At 46.3% G+C, this 20,714-nt stretch overlaps 1 protein-coding gene and 1 non-coding gene across 3 annotated transcripts in view; both read right to left on the bottom strand.

Annotated features, from left to right (window-relative positions):
- Positions 1 to 6,741: 6,741 nt before the first annotated feature.
- On the bottom strand, positions 6,742 to 6,813 carry TRNAT-CGU. Its single transcript has one exon. It is a non-coding gene; the product is annotated as a tRNA-Thr (tRNA).
- Positions 6,814 to 12,638: 5,825 nt separating this feature from the next.
- RAB11FIP4 (RAB11 family interacting protein 4) overlaps positions 12,639 to 20,714 on the bottom strand; it is a 120,126-nt gene continuing 112,050 nt past the window's right edge. For both annotated transcript variants that reach the window (XM_033076503.2, XM_033076506.2), the window contains one exon: positions 12,639 to 20,390. In XM_033076503.2, the coding sequence (XP_032932394.1) occupies positions 20,274 to 20,390 (117 nt within the window). In that variant the 3' untranslated portion in view covers positions 12,639 to 20,273. The remainder of the gene's footprint in view (positions 20,391 to 20,714) is intronic.

Below are 20,714 nucleotides of genomic sequence, written 5' to 3'. Positions count from 1 at the left end.
GTTTGGTTTTTTTTTTTTTTTTTTTTTTATTTATTTTTTTTTTAAATCAGCACAGTAGGAATAGCAAGTTTGTGATTGAAAGTTCAGAAATGTGCAAGTACGATGTACTGCAAGGAGCTGGCCTGACCCCACGTACCTGTGCAGGACACCAAGCAGCCAGGTTCATTAAGGATGCACAGAAACTGCAATCCCTCCTCTTACTAGAACCTGCTGGTTCACCTCAGAGCACCCATGTAAAACCAGTGAGCTGCAACCTCCAGTCACTGCTCAGACACGCTCTGGTTCTCTGCTCACTGCCCAGGCTCTGCCTGTCCAAAGAACCTCTGCCAAATCATCCATACAAGAGGAATGCCCTACCAAAAACTGGGCCTTCCTATTTAAAGCATATGTGCATATATTGGAGAAAGGAGAAAATCACAGCACTAATGAGCTGTGATTAAGCTCAGAAATAATGGTTTCCTGTTCAAACACAGAGCTCTGTCTCTTCTTAGTACAACTACCTCATCCCCAGTTGTGTCTATTAAAGACAATTACTGGGGGAGACAGATATGTGTAACCAGATGTGGAAATAACGGTCAGCACCATATGCAGTTTAAATTCTTTGGGCCTGAACAAGTTACATAAAAAAAAAGTGTGTGTGTGTTTGTGCACTGTGGAGCAGCTGTCAAGGGGGAAATCCCCTTAGCCCACTTTAATCCTACGTTCCACAATCCCCAGGGATTAAACAAATGCACTAACATTATTTACTGTAATGCTCCCTCCCTGGGGGGCTTCAGTCCATGAAATCCACTCCAGCATTTGCAAGTTCCAGTTGTGAAATAGGCTGTGCACATTCTATATTTGGTAGCTCACAAGTACTCTTTCAGTTGGGCCCAGAGTGATGAAAGGACAGGAGTCAGGAATTCAGCCCAAGCAAGTCTCAAAGGGATCAGGCTCAGGCTTGGAGCTCATTTCTCACTGTGCAGGTCTTGCACAGGCACTGAGGCATTGCAGTGACTGCTGAGAGTGGACAGTGATCACAGGACTGTACAAGATGCTTTCCTAAAATTAAAGATGCTGCCACAGTATGAGTCCTCCTATCTATACTCTGGAAGTATGAAATGAGGCTTTAAACCCAGCTACACCAGTGGAGCCTCACACACCTACTTTCCTTTTCCTATGATGAAATCTGTGTTCAACCTTGGGTACAATTCCTGTGAAATTAGTGACAGGGATTCACTGATCCAGATGCATGATCCTCACAGTCTCACTAAGGCTGTGACAGTGCAAACTGCACAATGCCACCAAGGACCTCTGCCTCCCAAGGACCCTCTGACATAGTTGCAAGGCCAGCTGATTGCTCCATCTTTTGCTTAAGCTCCCATCCAAGTTTATTACAGCTTCTTCAAAGACAGTAAACACTACATTCTATATTAGGCTGTCCTTGCCTTGAATTGATATACAGTTTAAATTCTTTAACTTGGGTGATTGTACCAACTCAGCACTAGTTTGAAGCACCACTGCCACAAATGAGCTGGCAGGGCAGAGCCCCAGGGCAGCCACAGCTCTCAGTGCAGGGGGTGGTTTGGCCCCATGGCCTTCAGGCACAGCAAACAGTAAAACTTCAGAGGTAAGGGAGTTTCACAGACTAGCTGAGGCTGAACCTCTGGAAGTCACCTGTCCCACCCCCTGCTCAAGCAGGGTCACCTAAAGAAGGTTGCCCAGGGCTGTGTCTAGATGGATTTTTAATTTCTCCAAGGATGGAGACTTCACAACTTGTTCCAGCATCAGTCCTGCTCACTTGGAAAACTGTTTCTTTATGTTTGAATGGAACCTCCTGTGCTTCAGTGTCTGCCCTTTGTCTCTTGTCCTGTTTATTGCTGAAGCTTTTGCACTGACCTGGTATCTCAGTCTGGCCTCTGAGCCTGGCTTTGTCACTGTAATCACCAGGCCTGTGCAGCTGTACTGTGCAGAATGCAAAGGCAATTCCTCTCCATGAGATTCAGAGAATTGCTTAGGCTGGAAAAGACCTTTCAGAGTCCAACATTAACCCAGCACTGTTAAGTCCACCACTAAGCCATGTCCCTAAGCAACACGTCTTTCAAATCCCTTCAGGGAGGGTGACTCAACCCCTTCTCTGGGCAGCTCTTTCCAAGGCTTGGCATCCTTTTGGTGAAGAAATTTTTCCTGCTATCCAATCTAAGCCCTCCCTGGTGCAACTTGAGGCCATTTCCTCTTGTCCTATTGCTATATTAATCCAACACCTGACTCTGCTCCCATGGCACTGCATTTACAAACATATCATTTCATCAGCTCAAATAGAATTTTTTCCCAATTTACAGAAAGATCATTACAATAAAAGCTATACTCATGTTACTGCTCTTCATCCTGCGACAGCTTGCTTACTGCAGTGAACTTCATTCAGTGGTAAAGGCAAGAGTGTACACAGATAAGGAAAACTCTTCCAGGCATACAAACCTTCCAGGCTGAGGTTCTGATACTCTTTTTCATACAGTTTACAGCCAGGAACATGAGAAACTACCTGGGAGGGAGTCAAGGAGAAGTGCAGTCTGTGAGCAGCAGGCCCTGTGCTGCTGAGGTTAAACAGGCTGGGAAAAAGGGATCAGTAATCTCCCATCCATCTTGCTCCTCCTTCCCTGCATAATTGCAGCTCATTTGAGACACACTGCCTGGAGTGTCAGCTGGCATTTTCTGGGCTCCCCAGAAGCAGTAGCTGCCATTCAGCATTACATTTTTAATCTAAAATCTGTTTCACAGGTTCTCTTGGGAAGCTGAGTGCTCTTCTGCACTACACCAGCGCAACAGTGAGCATTCCCACTCCCTCTGCCGTGTGCCCTCAAGCTCATTCACAAAATCCTGCAGCTGTCATTCCCACTGGTACCCTGGCTCCCAGAGAAGCAACAACATTGCTGTGCTGGGCCCTCCATCCATCCTGGGCAGGTAGGAACACCCTGACCTGTCCATTAATATCTAATTACAGATGACTAGCAGCCCTGGGGACCTGTGTAAGAATTGCTACTCCTGTATCAAAGCAAAAATACAACTGGGTTCCTCACAGGGAAACTTCACAACTGCTCCCCTCACATTTCTGGAGAAGGGGATACCAGCAACTCTGCCCCTTGAACACAGAATAAGGATTCTCAATCTGCCTTTCCTGTAGTGCTGTAAACAGAGTTTTCAAGGGGAAAAAATAATTCTTATTTCCTATCTCACTGTCATTTTTAAAATTACAGAATTCTGCAGCATTCAATGGATTACTATTCACAAACACGTACCTGCTCCTCTGGCAGAACAAATTGAGTAATTTCTGTTTCTGCTGGAGCCTTCGGCATGCAGACAAAAACATTTTTTATTCATCAGTGGTAAAAGGCTACAACCATTTGACTTTAAACACAGACATGCTTCTGGGCTCTCTTCCAGGAAGTCTGTGTCACCCAGGCTTTAGATCGATATGTTTGTCTGCAAAGTCACCCTTTTGATCTGTAATTTTTCATTTTGACACAAGAAATGCCTTTTGGTCAAACTTCAGCAGTCCATTAAATTGCAGGCATAATAGAAATGGGAATCACATTGCTGTAGCCATGTGAAGATTTCCACAGTTTGGGGGTTTATTTACTCATGGGTTAATTTACTCTGCCTTATATTTGGGACAATTCTGCAAATACTGTTCTCTCATCTGAGCTCACTTCCTCCTGCCCAGTTTGGGGTGGTCTCACTGGCACTCGCAGCTTTATAAAACACTTTGTATGTTTAATTGCCCAACCTGCAGGAAATGTTGTTGTGGTTTTGGACTGAGGACATGGAGCATCCTCCCACCCTGGTCCTGTTGTTGACATCAAAAGGGGGCTCTGGGCTTGGGGACAGCCCCCACAATGGGAGGGGAGCTGTGCCCGGCTCATGGCCCAGCTGGCTCTGCCTGCTCACCCCTGGCACACCACGCTCTGTTTGCACAACTCAGCACAGGCCTTTTCTTCACAAGGTCAAGGTTTCAGGGCTTGGGTGGCTGTTTTTTTCCTCTCTCCCCCTCCCTTCTTTTTTTTAAGGTGCCAGCCATCCTATGGAAGGATAACACAAAAAGCAGGAGAGGTGGGAAACCAATCCAACACATTATTAATGAGAAAAGAGGGTCTGCCCAGCTTTTGGGACAATCCCCCTGCCTGGCTCCACAGCAAGGTCCAAGCAAGGCTTTCCAATGATCTCCCTGCTGTTTCTGACCCAGACACAGCTCTTGCCATGTTCCCAACACTGGTTTTTGGTGGCTGAAGTTACACCCAAAGGAGGATGCGATGGACACTTAGGAAAGTTGCAGAGCACTGAAAATGTTACTATAATCCAAACAAACCCCACTTTTCAGTGTCCATTCATATCTTACCTTTCAAAGGCAAACATTTTCTGTCAGCTTCTCAAAAATACATAACTCAGAAATGCTGCTAAAATTGAAATTTTACAAGAAATATTGCTAAAATAGTTGATTTTTTACACTTATTTTAAAGCAGTCACAAAAATGTCTGGGTTCTGAATAACTGGTTTGTCAAGTCAGAGAGGTCAGGGAATTTTGTATTTAAATATGGCCAAGATTTTCAGCAGTAACACATCTTTTAAGTACATTAATTGCACTATGTTTTTATTAGGTAATTAAAAGGGGCCTCATTTTAATCCTCATTTAATAGCTCCTCATTTCACAGATGTGTTATATTCAGAGGGAGGCAGCTCAGTATTTTCTGGGAAAAAAATCAAATATCTTAAAGCAACTGAAAAGGGCTACCTAAAAAAATTTATGTTTTCAGTCAGAATTTGTGTCAAAAATAAACAACCCACCAAAAAAACCCATCTCCCGCACACCTATGATCAGATCATAAATGCCTTGATTAAAGTTCATTGGCTGGCACTTCAGGACTTTAGCTATTAATTAAAGCCAAAATCAAATTTATTGCCTGAATGAATAAGAAGAGGGAATTTGGGAGGTGAGCAAACGTGACCTGCCCAACACAACCCTGCCCTGAAGACAGCAGCAGGGGCAGGATGGCACACACAGAACTGCCTGTTCCTGGCCAGAAAGGATCCAGTTTTGTGCTGTTCCAGAAGTGAAGATGCACAGTAGCAATCCTCTCCTGGGAATTCAGCACGGAGCCTGTGAAGGACCTTCCTCACAGACACCCAGGAGCTAGAAGGGAATATTCCAGTTCTGCAGAGGTTGAAGTTAAGTAACTGCTGAGCTGCCTGGATGTGTTACGGCCACAGAGAGCAGCGATGCCAGAGCTTTATTAAAACACCTGGTTCACAGTCCTGAGTTCGTGGCACACGTTTGGGCAGGACCTAACTGCTCGAGTTTACAGGATGGGAAACCTGCTTCAGGGAGAAACTCAGTTTCACAACTGGTTTCGACCAGAAACAAACCCACAGAATTCTGAAAATCTCTGCAAAAGCTGCAAGATGGCTTTTGAAAGCTTTTGAACCAGTAGAAACATTTTGGTTTGACATTCCGCTGTGAAATGATGTAGGGGAGAAAAAAATCAAAATAGGGCGTTTCAAAGCTGGAAATTTCATCCTCAAAAGCCTCCAACAAAGGTGATGGGATTTTGACAGCAATCTATTTTGCAAGTAAAATAGGGTCTGCATTTTTCTAAACAAGTTCTAAACTGTATTTCCTGTTTTTATATCAAAACGTACTACAGCTTGTTTTGTGGCTTGCTAATAACATCCTGCACAAGCATTTTGTACAGACCTTCCCAAACACCTCATGTGCTCACACTTCCAGCCCCTGCTGAGAAAGGCAAACACACTCCTGCCCAGTCAAGTCCAGGCCAAGCGTGGCACAGGAAACAGCAAAACCAGCTTTTTCTTAAGCATCAAAGGAAGCAGCAAGTTGTTTGGAAGGGGCTCCTCTGCTCTGCCCAGATATCTGACTATTGCTGATTTTGCAATACAATGAGTCTACATATTTTCAGCTGTCTGAAGGCAGCAATAACCAAAGGGATGTTATACAGAGGTAGCAGAAATGCCCTCACGTGTGTCATGTTTTGCACAGACTGATAGATCAAGAACCAAGCAATTAGGGTAAATTGTGGTGTGAATGGTACAATGTCATGGAAAGGGTGGTCAGGCACTGGAACAGGCTACCCTGTGGAATCGCCATCTCTGAAAGGGTTAAAAGATGTGGCTGTTGCAGGTGAGGACATGGTTTATCAGTGAACATGGCAGCGCTGGGTTAATGCTTGGACTCCATGATCTTATAGGGCTTGTCCAGCCTTGCCAATTGTATCATTTGAAGTGCACTGAGCACTTGCCTATTCCAGGATTCGGTCTGTCTGTCCGTGAGCATATCAAACCCAGCACCGACAGACAAATCACCAGCAGCAGGATTCCTCACAACCAACACTTCCCTGCAGAGTCACAGCAGAGACACCTGCTCTGTTTCAGATGAGATTCACCCAGGTCAGGACACTCGTCCTGAGGGAAAACGCCGAGAAGTGTCCCCTGCAATGGAGCGTCTCAATCCGGGGTGCTGGGGAGGACATCAAGGGATGCTCAGACACGGGCTCCCAACCGCTTCAGGGGCACAGACCCGAGGGAGCCGGGGACACCCGGCCGGCCGCACGCTGGAACTCCCCCTGCAGATCGCAGCTTCCCTCCGGGGCTCCGGGCCGGATCTGCGAGGCTGACAGCAAAAATGAGCCGCATACGAGGCGGCGTCCGCGGCCTCCCCGCGGCGGGGCTGCCAGCGCACCGCGCTGCCTCGGCAGGCACGGACGGGGTTCGAACCCGCGATCTTCGGTTTACGAGACCGACGCCTTACCACTTGGCCACCGCGCCCGATGGGCTGGCTGCACCCGCGCGCCGCCAGTGGAAGGCACCGAGCGGCGCGGCCGGGCCGGGCGGGGACGGGACAGGACGGGACAGGACGGGGCAGGACGGGACGGGCTGGGACGGGCTGGGACGGGGCAGTGGGAGCGGGGAGGGACGGGACGAGGCGGGGCGGGGCGGCCGAGCCGTGCGGGGGCTCCCGCGGGCACGTGCGGGCGCTGGGCGGAGCGCCGGGAACGGGAGCGCGGGCGGGCCCTGCCCCGCTTGCAGAGCTCCGCATCTCCTGCTCCGTATCCCTGCCCCGTGTCGCTGCCCCGTGTCCCTGCTCCGTGTCCCTGCCCCGTGTCCCTGCCCCGTGTCCCTGCAGCTCCTCGGAAAGCCCTTCCCGCTGCCGCCGCGTCCCCGAACGCCGCTGTTCCGGCACAGCGGAATTCCCGGTGAAGCTTCGCTTTCCTTCCTCCCGGTGTTTCTCGGGGCGGAGGGACGCGGTGCATGGCTGCGAAAGCACAGGGCTGCCTGAGGAAGCAAACAGCAGCTGTTGGGAAGGAGGAAAGCCCTGCCGAGCGCACAGCTCCAGCGCTGTCGTTCGGCGATGCTCCGGCTCCTGCTCCCGGTGCGGGGCCGGGAGGATCCCCGGGCAGGAGCCGGCCCTGCCCGCTCACTCCCGGCGGGACACAGCTCCCAGGGCACGGCACACCGGGAACGGCCGCGACTGTCCCGGCACGGCCACTCGCCGCCTCCCTGAGAGCCAAACAGCGGCGTTTCCACCCCTTCCTTTGGGACAGTATCAGGCAGTCTATGTTTCCTGATATTCAAAGTGAATTTTCATGTTTTACTTCAAGCCCATTATGTTCTGTTTACATAATCAAATCATAATAGCATAAATCATAAATACAATACTGCATTATTAATATTTCCTCCTTTGGGTTTCCAGCTAAATATTTAGTCTTATGGCTAACACTTGGTTAAAACCCAAGTAATGAATCAGCTCTCATTTTTATCACCACTAGCTGTAGGGCAGGAGGGAAGAATTTGAAGGTTGTGGTTTTGAACTATTATTTAGCTTTGCATTGAAATTTTTCATCCTGGTTTCTAGTTTTGAACCAATGTTGGGCAGCAGAAAGTCATCTGGTATTTTTCTGGCTTACATACTCCTCCTGAAAACTTCAAGCCAAACCAAACAAACAAAAAGCAAAAAAATCCAGGCACAGTTAGAACCAATCTGACATAGTAGAATCAATATTTTTACTTTATGCTATGAATCTGTAACCAGCCCCCACTCTCTGCTGAATCAGATCTGAGTTACACAACCTTTATTACAGGGATGCATCCTTGCGTTCACAATGTGCTCCTTGCTCAAACAAACCAACCACGTGAGGCCTGATCAATTCATTCCAGAGAGAAAAAGTTGCTTTCCTGAGGGTCCCATTTTTAGATCTTCATATAAACACTGCACCGAATCTTTCCATAATAGTAAGGTTTACTTTTTGAGGCTATAGCCATTTGGGAAGACAGCATCCCAGTGGTATTCAGAGTGTGAAAACAGCAGGTGGCAGGAGCTGCTGGGGCTGGAGAACTCGCAGATGTTTTTCAGCCATGTCCTGCACCCTCTGGCCCTGGACTTTGCATTTCAGGCAGCGAGTGTTGAACCACATCGCTGTGCACAGGACAGCCCTGGCAAGGCTCCTCCTCCCTGCCCGGCTCTGGCAGAGTGATGGGAAGAGCCCGGCTGTTTTGTGTGGCAGGGAAGCTCTGCTGTGCCCGTGGTCCAGCCCCGCTGCTCCCTGGAATGGGGCCGCTGAGAGGGAGCTTCAGGGCTGTACCTTTAATCCAGATTTACACAGTATTTCCAAGAATGAAAGCAAACTCCTCTGCTGCTGCTGCTTTTGTGCAGGGCATCCCCCATTCATTGCTGTGCACAGCCAGAGCTGAAGGACGGGCTTGGTCAGGGGTTATTCCTCTGTCATGTGGGACAAGTGCCCAGGCTGACCACAGGCTTCCTCAAGAGCTCAGAGCAGCCCTGCCCGGTGACTGCTCAGGTTTTAAATACAAGCCTGAGCACGTTAAGAAAAGCCACAGGGTGCTAAGAGAGACAGAGTTTCACAAAATGCAACCAACAACCTTCTCCAGTACAACAAGGAAAGAGCAAGCACAGCCTTTCAGCAGCTGAGCTCCTTTACCTTTGTTGGTGCTACAACCCAGCTCCTCTCTGTCTTTTCAGCAACAGTCTGTACTTGAGTCATAGCTCCTGTTACACACCATCACATCAGAATACAAACTGCATGGTCCGTCTGCTAAGGCACAAAGATGTCAGTGTGACGGAAATTCAGATTGAAGCACCACGCCAGAGGACGTGCTGACATATGATCATTGCAAAGTTATTTAAAAATCACCATTAACCCAAATAGTTATGGTCATACATCTGAGGCAGTCTTCAATTTACTGGTCATATGCTCTAGCCTTTATTTGCATCCAAAAAGCAGTTGGCTCTGAGGATGAATTTCACCCTGGGTTACGCAAGCTAGGAGAGTCCCTGCTGCACTGCGTGTGTCAAAAGATATTTAGAGTGGAATGACACATCCCAGACCCCAGTCTGCCATCAGCGATTCGGGACAACGTTGAAACATGGGCCATCATGAACAGTGAACCGAGCAAGGGAAAACATCCAAGTCAGGGCTTTGAGACTGCTATGCTGAAGAAAACGTGCCAGCCAAGACACCTGAGCAGATCAGAGCCTGCTGCCAGACTGCAGGAGTTGGCTGATGTGCTCCCTCCGTGCTCCCCTGTGATGTATTTCCTCTTTGTAACAGTTCTCCTTGCCACTCCCCAAGTTCTCAGGAGTCAGAACTCCTCCTACTCTGCTACAGCCCCATTTAGCCTCTGTCTGCCTCCAGACCCACTTTCCCCATCAAATGATCAGAGCAAGGCAACAATCACCTCCCAGGAGTTCTGAGCTTTAATTCCTGGTTGTAAAATGACCAAAGGGTCTTGCATCTCCCCAGCCCAGAAAGAGCAGCATAATTTGCTAGAAACTATTACAGATTTATGATACGTGGTGTTGATGATTCCTGCTCCCAGAGTTACACGTGCTTTGCTTTCCCACTGTGTCCTTTCTCAGGTACCAGTAACTGCTCTGCAAGTAGGTCAGTAGTACAGCACATCAGAGTGAGCTGCTGAGATTTGGGAACAAAACTGCTCCCTGTCTCTCTGGTTAAGTGGTTTAGCATACACAGTAGGGAGTTTTCTTTGAGCCTGCTGTTACAATCTGAATATCCAACATCTCATTGCTGGGAGGAATTTGGGAATGGGGAAGCCTGAGAAGATAACACACAGGTATGTTGCTCCATGGATTATTCCTACAGTATCTTTGCTCTGATTCCCCAAATATCTGTGTGAGAAAAACTACCTCACAGCCTCATGGGACGATACTCTAAAAGACATATACCAGGTTTAGAGACTACTGTCAGTCAAATGAAAGCTGTTTGGAATAGCATGATCACTTGAAGGCCATCAAAATATTTTTGAAAGGAAAAAATTTGCCCTGCAAGGATTGAACTGATTAGTGAAGTCTTTTCAAAATTCCCTTTCTTCTTCTGCCTTGCTCCAAGCCCAGCTGGAGGCAGAGATCTTACCACCTTAAACTCTGCTTTGTATTTTAAATCATATGCCACAGGCTTGGTTCCCTGGCTCTACACCCTTCACTATCTTTCTCACAGGTGCAAAATGGTCACATTTTGTTAGCCCAAGGACATGAGGTGACATGGGAGGTACAGGCTGGGGGTGGGAGCAGCAGCTTTTCAGGACTCAAACTTCAAACCCACTAAACCCCTGTGGAAACACATCCCTGAGCTCCCTGTGCCCTGTGGCTTTGTCAGGCTGGGCTTTGCTGACATTCCCAGTTCAACCCTGATGGTTTCATCCAAGATGCTGCTGGGCAGGTAGGACAGGGCAGGGAACTGAGGAGACACCTCACCCTGAGTGTCCCCAACACGTAACAAAAAGTCTCCATTATTCCCAAGTGAAGAGCACCCAGCATTTCTCTGGGCTGACAGTGTCCGCCCCTCTGCCAGCAGCGTTTTCCCAGAGCATGGACAATGTCCCCACAGACACCAACTCAGGCCTGGCTGCCCGAGGGCACCTGCCCACAGCCCTCCCCTCACTCCACACACATCTTACAAAAAGCAGCCTGGAGCCTAAGCTGTTCCTCATTTGTTATTCTTTTGAGTCTCAGTCCCTGAGAAGAGGCCAGCAGGTCTGGTGGCTCAAAAGAGATTAAAAGAAAAAATTGTCTCAGAGTGTCGGTCGAGCAGGCCCTGGGTGTGTCTCCACCACGGCGCCTCACACAGAGCCTGTTCCATGGGGACATGGCGAATCCTGGCTGAACTCACATCAAACCAGGTCTCCTCTGGTCCTACCCTGGCACAGTCCTGGCTCCCAGTCACAGCCAGAGGTGTCCCAGCACTGTGATGTCCCTCACGTGGTGATGCTCCCAGGACGGCCGCTCCAGGTCTGCCTCAGCCGCTCCCAGGGTTCGTCCATGGCAGAGTTTTCCCTCAGGGCTCTCCCACGGAAGCTGCTGCCCTCAGTTTAAGTGTGAAACCCCTCAGCACATGGCCTGGGGTGGCCACTGCTGGCCATGCTGGGGTGGCCACTGCTGGCCATGCTGGGGTGGTCATTGCTGGCCATGCTGGAGTGGTCACTGCTGGCCATGCTGGAGTGGTCACTGCTGGCCATGCTGGGATGATCACTGCTGGCCATGCTGGTGTGATCACTGCTGGCCATGCTGGGGTGGTCACTGCTGGCCATGATAGAGTGGTCATTGCTGGCCATGCTGGGGTGGTCATTGCTGGCCATGCTGGAATGGTCATTGCTGGCCGTGCTGGGGTGGTCATTGCTGGCCATGCTGGAGTGGTCACTGCTGGCCATGCTGGGATGGTCACTGCTGGCCATGCTGGGGCGGTCATTGCTGGCCATGCTGGAGTGGTCACTGTTGGCCATGTTGGTGTGATCACTGCTGGCCATGCTGGGGTGGTCATTGCTGGCCATGCTGGAGTGGTCACTGCTGGCCATGCTGGGATGATCACTGCTGGCCATGCTGGGGCGGTCACTGCTGGCCATGATAGTGGTCATTGCTGGCCATGCTGGGGTGGTCACTGCTGGCCATGCTGGGGTGGTCACTGCTGGCCATGATAGAGTGGTCATTGCTGGCCATGCTGGGGCGGTCACTGCTGGCCATGATAGTGGTCATTGCTGGCCATGCTGGGGCGGTCACTGCTGGCCATGATAGTGGTCATTGCTGGCCATGCTGGGGTGGTCACTGCTGGCCATGCTGGTGTGATCACTGCTGGCCATGCTGGGGTGGTCATTGCTGGCCATGCCAGGTCACGTCACCCCAGCACTCAGCTCCAGGCTGTGCCCGCCCCACAAACAGCTCGCTGCTCCTCAAGGAAGGAGCCACAGCACGTGCTCATTAGCTACACAGGTCAGAAAATAATTATATTTATGTCACATTAAAAAGCTGGAGCCAAAAAGCTGCAAACAGCTCCCAGCTGGAGTTCTCATCAATTGAGAAGGGCAGCGCTGTGGGTGGAGAGATTAATGGGTTGGTCCTGGGAAGCTTCAGCTTGGAAATTTAACACAACTGTGGATGTCAGGTAAGGCATGGACTGAACAAACTCCTTCCCTGGTGCCATCTGTGTAACTTATGCAAAGTTAATGAAGCTGGTGTTTGGGCAGGTGAGAACAGAACCAGGCAGTCCTTCAAATGAAGCACAGAAATAGAGGTGGACCAGGAAGATAAGGAACACTGAATCAGTCATCCATCACAGACAACATTTTAGTCATGCAGGGAAAACAAATAATTTATTTACATATCTGATTGTACACTACAACTACCTGAAGGATCCACATCAGCAAGGATAGCTTTATTGTCCCCAGAAAGTATTTCAAGAAAATACAGAGAAAATAGTGTAATGGCACATTGTAACAAGTACTGACATCACTTCACTGATGTTATAAATTACAGAATGAGATTAAAAATAGTCATATGCTACTTTTGCTGGCTGCTTTTTTTCAGTAACAATGGAGCAAGTGAACTTTGCTCATTTTCATACCAAGCAGCCTTTGAAATAAAAAATAAAACCACTCCTTGCTTCTAAGGCAGCTTTATATTCTGTGAAATGGGTGTCAAATTAAAAAAAATTTTGCTCTGTAAGAGTGGAACATATTCTTTTATAGATAAAAGCTTTGTTTTTTGGAAGATTTAGGGGATATTATGATTTTTTTTCCTTGAGACTCACCACAGTTTATTATCTCACTGTGTCTGGGGGCTGGTGAGTGGGGTATTGATAAACAAGGTGTGAGAGACAGAAAAATTTGAGGATTTTCATCAGATGAACAGGGTCAACACTCCAGAAATGAAACCACCAGCTGGAGAAGAGGCTAGAGGGAGGGAAGGACACTTCTAGGACCAGGTCCCTGGTTGCCAGAGTTACAAATGTCCAGGCTCACACAGCTTCCCAAATGCTGTGGGGGAGAGTGCTGTGCTACAACCCCCAAGGGAAGGAGTTTATTCAGCATTTGCCAAAATGTGAAGAGCAAGACACCCAATCTCCCACATCTGCAAGAGGAAGATCTCCAGTCACACAGACCCAGGGTCTGTCCTTAGGAAATGCTGCCACAGAAGCCAGGGAGAGGAGAGAAGGAGTAACTAAAGCATTTTAGGCTTACTAAAATGGAGAGTCTAGGAATTGGTAATGCTATTTTGCTTTCTATTTCAATGGGCCTGATCCCACAAAAATAATCTCAGAATGGAAGTTAACCTGAAATGAGCAATGTGTTCAAATGAGGTTTTGGTCTGGTGCCCATTTCAAGTATAAAAGGAAGCAAATTGGCTTTAATGGAAATAAAAACTATAATCACCAAGTCAGGACTGTAACATTTAATTAAGTGTTTTATTATTTTGAATTAACTGAAGCCAACAAGTGGATAGAATTGGTCTCATAATGATACTAAAACAATAAATCTGCAGAGTGTGTGACATTGCCTTACAAGAGACCAACCATCTGACACAACATTCCTAAAAGACAAAGAACTGCTAATTATGTTAAATTCCATTTGCTACGTAATTTAAACCATGACCTAGTGCTTCTAAAAAAACCTGTACAAAATGAGTATTTTTTACATCTCAGAGGCACATGAATACAAATCTGATCTATTTTATATATACACATGTACATTACAAGAAACGAGATGATTAAAGAAGTGTATATAAAAAGTGTCCAAAACCAGATGATAAAATGTGAAAATAAAATGTATCCTCACAACAGAGAAATAAAAGGCACAAGTACCAAAATATGTAACCATGCAAAAAAAGTGACTAGTCTGTGTAACAGAGAAAAACAAATGGCTCTCACAACTGATTTTACAGTAAATCTTAAAATGTCTCAATATTTAAATATGTATCAGTGCAACATTTACTGCCCTGTAGTGTACTGAAGTGTTCACAGGATACTGAATTCTTGGTTCTCCTTCAGATGTCCTTTCTCCAAAGCTGGAATAATTTAGCTATGGATAAGGTAGTAAATAAAACAGGGCTGATGCTGGGGAGTGTAATATCATCACTGGGAGGAGGAGTGTCTGCAACCCCCCTTTTACCATCTGCACAGATGTGTTCCCCAGAGCAGCCACCTGCCACCCCTCACTGGGGCACAGCAGCTCTGAGGGTGTCACCGTGCCCAGAACAGCGACAGCAAAGCTGACAGCTCTGGTGTCACAGCTGCTCCACTCTCAGCCCCTCCATTCCAGGGCTAGGTGTCCAAATTACACTGCAAAGCCTGTGTTTGTTAATGTTTTCAGTAGGTTTAAAGTTTAAGTACAAACTAATTTCTCTAACAGTATGTTTGACTCTGGCAGTTGAACAAAAGCCCCAGGCTGAAGCCAGCGAGCTGAAAGCCAGGGTGCAGAGAGCACCAGGAGCCTGTCAGCTGGCTCCACACTGTGGCAAACTCTGGTAGCGTGGCTCTGCCTGCAGATTTTGCTGCAGATCCTCTCGGGCTGCTGCTGTGACCTCTGTGATGTGCGGGCCGTGCTGAGCCTCCCAGAGTGTGTCAGAGTGTGCAGAGGAACACCTGCACAGAACTGAGGCACATCCCAGGGATGTCTCACCTGGATCACCTTCAGGTTCACTCACCCTACCTGCTTGTATACCATAAGAATCAGCCACAACGTTTTGTCAGGTACATGGGACACAACCAGTTTTCACGACCACAAAAAAGGCAAGGACAGGACTGGCCTGGCATAGACAGGACTGAAATTCTTGCCTTGGTAGCTAAAGTCACACTGAAGCCAAGAATATGGAATTTGTCCCTCCCATCTGCTCAAAGTGCTGCCCCAAAGCACACAGACACCTGAGAGTGGCTCAGGACAAGACCAAGACTGTAAATGTCAACAGAACACTGAGGAAGAGTCCCAGAAAGAAACAACTCTCTTGCACAGGGGAGCAACTCCCAGTGCATTATGCAGAATGACAGGATTCAGACCCAACACTGACTGCAATCCTCATCAAACTCTAAAGGTACATGCACAGTTTCATTAACTAGAAACCCATGCATGATTGAACAGCAAACTGCTCCTAGGATCAGTATTTTGAATTCAGAAATACTGAGATGCAAAGGAACAAAATGTCAGAGCTGTGGAACTATGTCCTTTAAATCCAACCAGCTGTGCTACATCACCTGTCATGATTTCTTGACAATGGTTCTTGAGTAACAAATTACAAGAATACGAGCATTGCTACTTACACCAGAAACTGTTCAGTTAAAATCTGAGTCAAGTCTTCACTTAAATCAGTATAAGCTAAGCCACTGAATTGGCAAGTGTTTGATCAGCTGCTACTTCCTTCCTTCCTTGGAAAAAAATCCCTCAGACCACACCATACAGTATTTGTTTTAAGAAAAAACCACTGTGTATTCACTGCCATTAAAGAATGTAAAAAAAGCATTCTTTTATTTGTTAATTCTAGTTCTTAGACTCATCACATGTCACGGGCACTATGATGCACAGACCACTGAGCAGTGCCTCGTGTAGCAGCCCACAATGTGTGTTTATAGATCAGCTTCCAAGCCCTCATTTACAAACCAGATTAGGGAGCCTAAATACTGTCGGTCTAGATCCTCTCTGGAGAGCAATGCAGTTCTACCAAAGTAAATGGAGCATTGCTGCACTCAGACAGCAAAATATTTGTTTGATACACATCTTTGAGAATTAATAATGCTGTGTTCAACTCCCTACAGAGCTGGCTGAGAAATATCTGAATTTTTCCCAAAGACCATGAAAGGAAAGTTGGCAACAAAAGTGCATTGGATGATGGGGTTTTTTTGAAACTCGCTACATATTTGCATATTAAAAATTCCATAAAAATAGATGGGATGGTTACAGTTCATCAGTGTTGCACTTCAAGACAAATTCTTTAACAGCTTCGGTCTTAAATAGAAGCTATTCAATAAGCTGAAAAATCTTCTTTTGATGTCAAAGCAGTTTTGAACCAGCATCATTCTGAAATCAGAACTAGGCAGCAGCTAATGACTGAAGTCTGGAGGGAAGCAGCTAATACCAGAAAAATCTTGATAGACTACATTTCAGGCACTCTTTAAGTGCAAGTTTTGAAAGAGGTCATTTTTCTTCAGTACCTTGGGTGGGACTAGCCCAACCAAGGGTAGCTTGTAGCCAAAAACCAGTCTTTTTTTTTTCACTGTCCAGAAATACCTGTAGTGTTTTGCAACAGGTTTGGCCAAAATATAATTTAGCTTTCAGAATCTAAGGTCAAATGAACCAAGGAACAGATCAAGATACAAGATAAAGTACCTGGGATTGTGTTTTCATCCCCAGGGGTTAAATAGAACCAAGGGTTTGACACAGGAGTGTTTACTGCACTTGTGTATTGTACCACATTTCTTTTTCTGAAGTGATTTACCCAGGGAAAGGAGGCCCTTGTTCCACCAACAGTAACACTGACAGAGGCAGGCTGTACTTTCCTGGCCAGCCTGAGAACACAAAGGATGTCCACAGCAAAGAAGAAATTTATCAGAGAACAGACAGCAAAATTAGTGTCTCCCTATTTGCAACATCTCCTGTCTGTTCTGCCAGTGTCAGTGTCAGACACTTGATCAAAATATGCACTCTCTGCAACACTGATATCAGATTACTCTTCTCCCTGCCCCACTGAGCCATCAAGTGATCCTTTATTACCAAATTACCTGCATGTCATAAAACAAGATGACTTCTTTTCTGGAATAAAAGGGTTCTCCAGGGCTTGAGTTGCAAGATGAATTGATCTAATATCTGTAGTTACTCAGTCTAAGAATGCAATTGCTAATTAGTATTTTTAGAGGTGGATACCCTAGAGGAAAATATATCTGCCAGTGAAATGCCTCTCCCACCTCCAACTCCCATTATTTGTCAAACATAGCAAGTATCTGGATATGATTTCCACAGTAACAGATGGCAGCACCACACTGAGGGCCCCACAGGAGCAGGAGGATACCTCCTTTACACAATAAAACACAGCTACAAACACCACCAACATGGTGGTAAGACATCTCTTCAAATGCAAACACTGGAGCAAGGAAGAGCTTCTAAATAGTTACATAGCTGGGTACAGAGCTAAACAAGAAGTCCTTCAAGTTTTAAGAAATTTCCACTGCTGGGTACCCTGGGCTAAAATATCCCTTTTGGGATATCAGCCAGATTCGGTGACTATTTGTCACTCCTAATGACTATTCACCTCCTGCACAAAAACTTGGCTATCACTATAGTCATGTCTTCTGTTCAAGTCCACGGGCTTTGCTTTCAGTGAAACAGTTCTCAACATTTGCTGATGTTCCACCCTAATGGGAATGGGCTCTAGATCATTGAAATTTTGAAGCCGAGTCCAGTTTACTTAGAAATAATTAGAGGAAAACATTCAGTCACCAGCCTAAGCTGCAACAGCTTCACTCTTACTGAAATCCACTGCATGAGAGAAGGACAGAAATGCAACTTCCCAAACACAGTCTGCTCCAGAAGCAGGGCTGCTGGGTCACAGCAGGTGTGCAACAGCCCCCTGACAGTGTGGAAGAGTTCTCTGTGGCCCACAAAAACAGTGAAGTCCCTGGCACTACCCCCAGACAGCACCAGGCAGAGGGAAATGCCATCACTGAAGTGCAAGTGAGGAGTCCTGCAGGCAGGAAGCACCAAGCTGGCTGAACTGTTTCTCTCCCACCTTCTGGGTGGCACATCCAGAAGCAGCAGGTGGGAAAGGTGGATATGTGGGGTTTCCATGGGTTCCACCTACTCTACACAAACAGAAGCTGCTGTGTGTTACATCTTACACCTGCCAGGTGGCAAAGCAGTGAATGGTCCCTAAATCCCTTCCTCCACATTATCCCAGAGCCTCAGGAACTCAGCCCTGTGACATCACTGCTTGAACCAGACTGTCCCACTGCTCCCAGAGCACTTTGTGCATTGGGGTGTTGTGTCCCTCAGTCATTCCTCTGGTCCCTCTCTCTTTCCACTTACTTTACACCTGCCTATGCAGATACATAGAAACAAACTGTTTTGTATTTTCTTGCCTTCAAGAAAGCCTGATTTCAGTACGTCCCCTGCTTCCCATCACTCCAGTAACACATCACTGAAGGCAAGAGCACAGAGATTGCAGAAAAATATATATATATATTTACATCCATAACTGAATACAGTTTTATGTATTCAATTTCAGGAAAAACGCATCACATATACACACCAAGATACATCAAGAGAATACTAGGGGCAAGACACTGCCAACAGCAAGAAATACACAGAAAAGCACAGTCATTGCTATTGTAACATTCTTCTGGGGAGTGTATTCAATAGAGGAAACATCTCTATGCACTGGGGAAAGCCAGATACTCCAGCTGATTTTTCTGTGCCAGTTGTGTGAATCAAAAGTGTGAAACTTTTACTTTTAAAAAAAGTGCATGGAATAAAAGTTGGTTTTAGCATTCAACTACCCAAACAATTCCATAAACTCTTTATATAAGCTACATTATGAATTAAAAACATCCTAGCCCTACAGTATAGATCCAGCTCTGGAGAACACAGGCACATGTTGAAGTCATCCCTATTTAAGGCAGCATTTAAGCATACGCTCAACTTTAAAGCTTAATGTTCTGTCCCACTGATGCCCATGAGCAGATGTAGCACACACTTGAAGTTTAATCATCTGCACAACTGCTCATCTCAATCGGGATGTGTTCCCTACTCAGAGCTTTAGATATGCATGTGTGTGCTCAGTCTGGCCTGGCAGCTCCTGCAAGATGAAACTCTTTTTCTTTTTCCTGCCCTATAGGTAAAAGCCACTCTGTATCAGACTGTCCTTCACTGCTGTGCCAGGAACCAGCCGTTCCTCGGCACAGCCTGCCCAAAAAATGCCATTCTCAAAGGAGTGCAGCTGGCTGGGGTGGGAAAGCAACTCAGCATGTCATGTCGAGGGCTGATCCTCCTCCTCCCCCTGAAGTGAGATACTTCATGCAATTTTTTTGTTGTTATTCTGTTTCTTTTTTTTTTTTTTTTTGGTAAAGACTGGAATGTGACTTCAGTGAAATCTTTAAAATCAGGGTGAGGGGAAGGGGCAGAATCCCAAAATTCATCCTAATGGCCCATGATATACCCCTGAAAATAGGGGAACAGATCTGAAAAGCTCTTTGCCTCAATGCTACAGGGACCCTGGCATAAAAACACACATGCACACACATTAGAGAGCAGCTCAGAGCATCTCAAAGCAGGCTCCAAAGTGATCTTACATCAAAAACACTTTGTGCTGACAGTGGCAAACAAGTGGATGGTGATTTTTTTTTATAAATAGCAAAAATTCTGCAATATCTTCCTTTTCTTCCCATTTACTTTGTGTCTTTTCCCAAAGTTTGTTTTTTGTTGTGTTTTGTTTTTTGTTTTTTTTAAATCTGATGTGTGGTTTAAGTACTAAAGCTAAATCAAATAGGAAATTACACAGTCAGCACCAGTCAGGAACTGAACCTGGGTATGTCAATCGGTTTGTGGTACCCAAATTCCTGGAAGAACGAAGAAAAAAATTCTTGCTCCTTAAGTTAGGGCCACATCCATATGTTTCCATTGTCTTTTTTTACCTTTACAACTAGAGGTAGAGTCATTTTGTCCAGTATCTAAAACAGCAAGATCCAGTTATATTGTTATTACACTAATATACAGTATCCATCTCATCACAGGTATTGAAAGTGCATGGAAAAGTCTAACCAAGCCAATTCAAAGACAAATAACAGTGTACCAAACATCATATAAACACACCCGCGCACCCACACTCACACCTAGTGTGTATATGTATTTATAGATTCATTTACAGTATCAGAGTGCTGCTTAGATCCAGTGGCATGTGCAGAAATATCAGGCAGTTGCTGCTTTTCCTTCTCATTTTCTCTTCAATTCTTTATTTCCAAGATAGATGGATTGTGGTCCAGGATTGCCAAAATTATCTTGTCCATATACTGTCGCAATCTGTAATTTATCTCTTCCTGTTCTTTGAGGGCTTCCATGAGCTAAAACACAACATTTCCAAGTTATTCCTGAAATATTCTCAGTATTTTATGTAACAGCCTGAAACTGAGACAGGTGAGAGATCAGTGCCTGCTCAGGATCACCGATTCCTTTTGTGACAGGTTTCTAACTCAACCTCCTCCCTGTATCTGTATTAGAAATAATTCTGTATGCTACAGATCTTTGCTATCAAACAAGGTGGTGAACTGTCATCTCCAGGTCAAGCTCCCCATCTAATGTGCCAATCATATAATGGATTAACTGCTTCAGCTCAGAGCAAGAGCTTCATGATACTCAATTTTTTTCATAACTACTGAAATCTCAAG

The sequence above is a fragment of the Catharus ustulatus genome, chromosome 20, assembly GCF_009819885.2.
Source record: "Catharus ustulatus isolate bCatUst1 chromosome 20, bCatUst1.pri.v2, whole genome shotgun sequence".
Classification (NCBI taxonomy): Eukaryota; Metazoa; Chordata; class Aves; order Passeriformes; family Turdidae; genus Catharus; species Catharus ustulatus.
Note: the sequence above shows the minus strand (reverse complement) of the source record. Positions and strands in the feature narration are given on the sequence as shown.